General features: G+C 37.1%; 1 protein-coding gene across 1 annotated transcript; it reads right to left on the bottom strand.

Annotated features, from left to right (window-relative positions):
- Window positions 1-5414: 5414 nt before the first annotated feature.
- LOC122046783 (glutathione S-transferase U17-like) lies at window positions 5415-7610 on the bottom strand. The gene is made up of 2 exons (XM_042607648.1): window positions 7516-7610; window positions 5415-6450 (listed from the first exon to the last, which is right to left on the bottom strand). The coding sequence occupies exon 2, from the start codon at window positions 6244-6246 to the stop codon at window positions 5575-5577; it is 672 nt and encodes a 223-aa protein (XP_042463582.1). The 5' UTR covers window positions 6247-6450; window positions 7516-7610; the 3' UTR covers window positions 5415-5574.
- Between the last annotated feature and the right edge of the window lie 407 nt (window positions 7611-8017).

The raw sequence follows: 8017 nt of genomic DNA on the forward strand, positions 1-8017 counted from the left end.
ACATTCATCTGATGTATTTAGAGATTACATAGAGTGGCTATAGCCAACAATACTCTTATGGAAGTTATTCTCAATATCAGAGAATATACATCAAAATAATCAAGGTCTTCTTATTATCAGTATCTTTTGATTACCAATCTGGCCTTGTACTTATCAATTGTGTTATCTGACGTCATTTTCTTTTTGAAGATCCACTTGCAACCTAGTAGTTTACTTCCCAGAAGAAGATCCACAAGTTTTCAAATGTGATTTTTTATGATAGATTCTATCTCAGATGCAATTGTCTCTCTCCAATAAGATCTATCAGAAGAGCTTACTGTTTTTAAGTAATTTTGGGGCTTACTTTCCAATATGAAAGTGATAAAAATTTGATCCATAAGATTTTTTTTACCTGAGTTCTTTTGCTCCGTCTAAGCTCAATCTCAACTGATTCCTCATCATCATTTTCACCTTGTATTTCATATGCATGTTGTGAGAAACTAGCTTCCTCTCGAGTCTTATACGGAAACACATGCTTGAAGAAAGAGACATTGCTCGATTCTTTTATCGAGTTCTTGTGTATATCCAGTATTTATGACTCATACACAAAAAATTGATACACACTGCTGTTATGTGCATATCCAATAAATATGCAATTAATAATCTTTGGTTTTATCTTAATTCTTTTCGGATTAGACACCAAAATTTTGTCAAGACACCCCCATATTCATAAATATTTATAGGACAGTTGTCTTCCATTCCACAACTTATAAGAGCTCTTATCTATCTTCTTTCGAGGCACCTTATTTAAAAGGTAATTAGCTGTTAACACAACTTCCCCCTATATGAACTCTATCAGTCCAGAGCTCAATAGAAGACTATCCATCATCTCTTTTAGAGTTCGATTCTTTTACTTAGTAACTCCATTTTGCTAAGGAGTATAAGGAGTTGTTGTTTCGTGTATGATCTCATGTTCAGCACACAAGTTAGGGAATGGTGATACATATTCATCGCTTTGGTCACTTTGAATCACCTTAATATTTTTATTAAGTTGGTTGTCAACCTCATTCCTATAAAGAGCAAATTTATCTAATGTTTCATCCTTACTGTTGAGAAGATACATATAATAATATTTTATGTTATCATCTACAAAAGTGATAAAGTATTTATTCTCACCACGTGTTAGTGCACTTTTGAGGTTGCACAAGTCGGTATGAATTAGCCCAAGTGGTTCGTTGCTTCTCTTAACATGTTGAAAGGATGACTTTGTCATTTTTGCTTTAACACAAATCTCACATTTGTGTTTTGGGTCAAGGTGGAGTATATGTATGTTTTGTATGTTTATTAATCTACGCAACACATCGTAGTTAACATGTCCTAGTCTACCATGCCATAAACGTGATGACTCAAGCATATAAGTGGAAGAGTTTTCATCTTTATTTATCTTAGGTCTAATGGCCATTACATTGAACTTAAACAACCCATCGGATACATAGTCCCTTGCTACAAACATTCCATTCTTTGACAGTATAACTTGAAAGTCATGCTTAACAGTGATCTAGATACTAAATTCTTCCGAATCTCCAGAACATACAATACATTTTTCAAAATAAGATTCTTGCCTGAGGTCATCTTCAATGCCACTTTTCCTTGGCCTATGATGTTCGAGGTTGCTGAGTTCCCATGAATAACTTGTCCCTACCTTTGACTTCTTTAAAATTGTGGAGTAACTCCTTATTTCAACATACATGTCTAGTGGCTTCAGTATTAATCCACCATTGTCGTTGGTTCGCATAGACCAGGTTCAGTTTGGAGACAACAATATAGAGGTCGTCCATTTCTGGTCCTTTGTTCAGGTTGATCTCTTGTTTCTTCGGCATTTTGCATTACAAAGATTTGTGACCGGCTCGACCACATTTTAAGCACTTCCTAGTGAATTTCTTAATGCCTCCTTTGGCTCCCATCTTGAAACTTTTGGGGTTCTTCCGTTTCAAGTTTTGACCGTGCTTGACGACGTTGACTTTCATAGTAGCCTAAGAGAACAACTTTCTCTATAAGCTTTTGTTGTCTTCTTCGATATGAAATTTAACAATAAGTTCCTCCACATTCATCTCCTTCCATTTGTGCTTCAGGTAGCTTTTGAAGTACTTCCAGCCTGGATGTAGCTTCTTAATGATAGCAGCCACTTAGAAGGTTTCACTCAGAACCATCCATTCTGAGCGGATCTCGTGCAAGATCACATAAAGCTCTTAAATTTGGCTAATCACTGTCTTGGAGTCAACCATCTTGTAGTCCATAAATCGGCCCACAATAAACTTCTTGGTCCCTACATCTTCCGTCTTATATTTCTTGTCCAAGAACTCCCACAGTTCCTTAGTCGTTCTCTTCATGCTATACACAGCGTACAGCGAGTCGGCAAGATAGTTGAGGATGTAGTTTTGGCAAAGGAACTCAGAGTGAGCCCATGCCTCCACCGTACTGATAGTCTGTGCATTAGCATCCTTAGAACGCTTGGGAGGGTCTTCGGTCAAGAACTAAGCCAGATTGAGAGTGGCCAAGTAGAAGAGCATATTTTGCTGCCACATTTTAAAGTTCAATCCAGTGAACTTCTCTAGCATTTTCCCATAGTTGATTGATACAGTTCCAATCGGGGCGGAGAGAGCCTTCATATCTTGAGTCTGTTGTACCTTAACACTTTGTTCTGTGGTCATCTCAATAAAACGAAATCTATTTTAATATTGTTAGATAATCTGTTATAAGAGATATTGGGAAAAATTATTAAATTGGAATTACACAAAATCAATTATAATTTATCTGTTGAGATGACCCGAGTGGATAATCTCAGGCTGCCAACGGGACTGGTTCTGCCAAGCTTCCGGTGATCCAAGTTGCGGAGTTGATACGATGCATAGCAAAATTGGGAGTTGATCGCCGAGTCGAGAAGGGAATTCGCTGAGTAAGATACCGAGGAATGCGCTTAACGCAGTTTCCTTGAAACAGATTCACCCCACTTCTGCTTGTGCTTCGAGGTTCTCTCGGGTCGTCGGTTTCCCAAGATACAATGGCAAAACCACGCACGCAACCAAACACTGGTTGTTCGTGACGAACTGAGAATGCACCCGAGTCTATCACGAGTAGTTCAGCCGAATAAATGCACGATTGAGAGAGTTTTGATAAGAGAACACATGTAGATAGATGTTCGCTTCCTACTATTTCTCTCGTTCTCTATCTTCTGCTCAAGATCTAAGCTCCTTATATAGGGGTTCAACCTGTGACCGTAATAAATGACTAATTAATAGTCATTTATTGCTATTAGTTGTCAACAATTTCAATTGGATATATTTATTACCATTAATTATCAATAATTTCAATTAAATAAACTAATGATTATTATTGTCATAAATTGTTGACAGTTTCAATTGAATAAATTAATAACCATTTATTATCATTATAGACAGTTTCAATTAGATTAAATTAATTTTATTATCATTATAGACCGTTTCAATTGGATTAAATTAATTGATTTCACCTTAGTAGAAAAAAATGAGTTTCAATTGAATAAATTAATAACAATTTATTATCATTATAGACCGTTTCAATTGGATTAAATTAATTGATTTCACCTTAGTAGAAAAAAATGTGACAAAATATTAATTTACTCTTTTTGGATAAATTTTACTTTGACTAATCCGATGCGTATGCTTAAACGTAGTTCAATATAAATCCGGACTCTAAATTTACGCACTCACATATGAAAAAGTCTCTTCCTATATATATATATTTAAAACATCAATATATATACACCATAATTTAAACCAATAATAAAATTTAAAAACTTTTAATATGAAACTAAAAACTCATATACAATAAAAACTAATTTGTACCTTTTTTTTTATTCTATTCATATTTTCAGATTTTTTTTGTCCGAATGAAAAGTCGAAAGACTTAGTAGAAACGAGAATCAGAAAAAATAAGTCAATACATATATGAGTACGTTAATTTTACGTAAATCACAAAACTAAGGGGGCGTTTGGTTTAGGGGAATAGGAGTGAGGAATGGGAATGAGAATCATTGATTATCATTGTTAATGTTTGGATTATAGGAATAGGAATGCAAATAAGGGAATGAATCCTTGAAATTGGGTAATAACTCATTCTCATGTACCTCTCATTCAATGAGTCATTACCCTATTTTCATCAATCAAAATATTCTCTTATTCCAAAAATATCCTTGAGCTAAAACTAAAATTTTCTCCCTTAATATCAAATATCAAAATTTATTTATTTATTTTTTCTTTCATATCACTTCTCTCTCCTTGTTCTCTCTCATCATATTTTCTCTCTCATCGTTTTATCACACACTTTCTCTCTCCTATTACACTCTCTTTCCTTTTTTCTCATTACACTTTCTCTCTCATCATAATTTCTCTCTCCTTAATCTCTTCCATAGTACTCTCTTCCTTCTTTTTTTCTCATCATACTTTCTCTCTCCTCAATCTCTCCCATCACACTCCCTTTTCTCTTTTTTTCTCATTACACTTTCACTCTCATCACACTTTCTCTCTCCTCAATCTCTCTTGTCACACTACCTCTTTTTTTTCCTCAACACACTTTCTCTCTCCTCATACTTTCTCTCTCCTCAATCTCTCCCATCACACTCAATGTTTCTTTTTTTTTCATCACACTTTCTCTCTCATCATACTTTATCTCTCACCATACTTTCTCTCTCCTCAATCTCTCTCATCACACTCTCTCTCCTTATTTTTCTCATTATATTTTCTCTCTCTTCATCCTCTCCCATCGTACTTTCTCTCACATCATATTTTCTCTCTCATCTTTTCTCATCATGCTCTCTCCTATCACACTCTCTTTTCTCATTTTCTCTCATCACACTTTCTCTCTCTTCATTCTTTCACATCACACTTTCTCTCTCTTCATTCTTTCACATCATACTTTCTCTCTCTTCATTCTTTCTCATCACACTCTCTCTCATCATTCTTTCTATCTCATCATTCTCTTTCATCATATTTTTCTCTCACATTTATCTTTCTCTCACATCTAATTTTTCCTCTTATTTTTCTTTAAGGGTAAAAAAAGAAATTTTGATTTATTCCGATAGAAAATATGCAACTAACCAAACATTGCTTTTAAGAGTGATATCCATGCTCATACCCATTCTCATTCCACTATCCAATGATTCCTATTCCGATTCCTATTCCTAACAAAGAACCAAACGTCCCCTAAGTACGTGATTTGAGAAATCATCGCTATTTTAATTATCATTAAAATAGTATCTTTTATAAAAAATTACTATCCTATTTCATTTTAATCAAAATTAATTTTAATTAAAATTACAGTTTTAACTAAAGCTAGAATAATAGTCCACTGTATTTTAAATATTAAGAAATAATTTTTTAACATGAGACACCATTTGATGATAATAAAAATAAACCACTTCTTTTTTATTTTTGCCTTTTTTCTGGTTGATGAAGAAAATGCTAGTAACCTTTGCATACGTGGACTAGAGCCTCCAAAAAAACAACTAGAAATAGCCGGCCCATAACAGATTTCATGGGCAATAACGATTACTAAAAATTATCTTTTAGACCGTTTCATGTGAATTTGGGCCAACTGGAAGATCTCCATCAGCTTCTCCGTCTCCGGCATTATCCCCTGCACCGCCTCGTGCGCGCAGAACCTCTCCGCCCAACCCGCCAGCGCCGGCACCTTCGCCTCCTCAATCAGTTTGAACCCCATCAACCTCTCCGTCACCCGTATCCATCCCAAGTGACATCCAATCGTGATGTCGAGGTAGCCAATCTCGTCACCGCCAAAGAACCCTTTCCCCTCGCTCAACCTCACAAAGGCTTCCTCTAAGAGCTTAACCCCTTCAGCCGCTTCTTCATTCGCTCTGCCTCGTTCCCCGTTTCGCAGTCGAGTCAGCAATGGTGACAACTTGTCATCGAAGTAGGCAGCCCAGAAGCGGTGGAAGGCGCGGTCGTGGGTGCTCGCAGGTAAGAGGCCGGGCGCCGCTAGCCAAGCCTCATCAATGTACTGGACGATGATGAGGGATTCGCACAGGGGTCGACCGCGGTGGATGAGGACGGGGATTTTCTTGTGGACGGGGTTGGATTTGAGGAGGAGCTCACTCTTGCCGCCTAACTCTTCTTCCAGATACTCGTACTCTACTTTCTTCAGCTGCAGGGCCACCCTCGCGCGCAGCACGTAGGGGCACGGCCATTTCCCGAGCAGCTTCACCTCCGCCATGGATTGAAGATGTCAAAATGCTTGATGATTGAATTGGGCAGCGGAAGTGTGATTTTATAGAGAGGAGGAAGCAAGTGCCGGTCATTGGTTCTTCCGGGGAAGAAGTATAGCTTTGTCTTGTTGTTCTGTCTGCTGCGTCGCCTTCGCATAGATTGTATCGAAGGCGACGTCGCCACTCGCCATGGGCGATGAGAAGGCCGAATTCTCGCAAGGGACGGTTATTGTTAAAAAAAAAACATGATTTACAGATGTTCTTCACCAAAACAAAATAAGAAAAGAATTTGAATACAAAAAGCATTGGTAAAATTGCATAATAAAAACAAAAAAAAAAAAAGATAAATAGCAAGGATAAACCAATGAAATACGAGTTTTTAAAATTTTCATGCAAGCAATTTACTGGACCAACATGTTTAATTCAAGAAAATCAATGCAGGTGGCCCTCAGATCTCATAGCTTTTCAGAATCATCGAGGCTTGGTATATGAATTTCCAGATTGATCACATTCACGTGCATAATGATGATGATGATGATGAAGAAGAAGAAGAAGAAGAAATGTCAAAAATGGCGGCAATCAGGACGGGCTGTGAGCGTAATCAGCAAAAGTGATCAACACTGGAAGAACATAAAAACCTCTAAAGTTGTAAGATTTTCCATCATCGGGCATCCGTAACCAGTAATTGTTAACACAAACAACAGCAAGAGAGAATCCGAGCCAAAATGAGAAGATTCATAGTCATGACAAAATAGCGACCATGATTAGACCACCATTGCTTCAGAATGAGGAAAATAAATTGTCGAGACACCAATGAAGAATCAGGGTTTGTCAGATGTCCATTATCCCCTAAAAATCGCTTTTACAGGAACCACTTTCAGTGAGAAATGCGTTGTATGAGAGCACAACGCCGATACGCATTATCCCGCCTTCAAATGCAGTGGAAGAAACCCAGATGCAAAATGGCAACGAACACGAAGAAATCAAGCACGCAAAAATCGACAAATCGAGCACATGCTGTTCATAGATAGGATGGGAGCAGAGTTAATTGTCGAGACACCCGATGAAAAATTAGGGTTTGCCTGATGTTCCATTTGAACAAAAGATCTATTTTCGCAGAGAATACCTCAATGAAAAATGCATGTACAGAAGCATAACACCAAGTCGAAGAAAAGCTCCCGAAACGAGCAGATGAAAGAGCAAGTATGCAAAAAGGAAGGAAATTTTTCAATATGTTCGACGAAGAAACAGATCGGCGAGAAGAATAGCTCACAAACCTCGATCAAATAATAGATGAGTCACGAGGATGAAGAACAAGCGGAGCAACAAGCCTCATGGCGGCCGCCGTCTCAAACCCCTAGTTTTCGCTATTTGAAGATTGAGCAGCGCGATCGAGGGAATTATATGCAGAGGTGAAGCGCTGTTACACCCAATATGACGGTTCGTAGCCAGAAGAATAACACGCCCGTTATAAATATATAACACGAATCCCTCTAACACGAAAAGGAAAAAAATTCAAAGAAAAATTCAAGGATAGACAAATAAAATAATGAGATCCACAAAAAGTGAAATAGTAGGTCATGACTTTATGTGTCTATTCTTAAATTTTTCCTTGAATTTTTTTTCCTTGAGCATATCATTGCTCCTCTAACACCTTGTTTGGAATCCTATGGAATTGAATTTCTATGGTAATTGGAATTCAATTCCATAGTTTGGAATGAATTTTTGAGATGGATTTGATATAGAATTCAATTCCAATTTCATTTAAAACATGAACAG

The sequence above is a fragment of the Zingiber officinale genome, chromosome 2B (assembly GCF_018446385.1).
Source record: "Zingiber officinale cultivar Zhangliang chromosome 2B, Zo_v1.1, whole genome shotgun sequence".
NCBI classification, from domain to species: domain Eukaryota; kingdom Viridiplantae; phylum Streptophyta; class Magnoliopsida; order Zingiberales; family Zingiberaceae; genus Zingiber; species Zingiber officinale.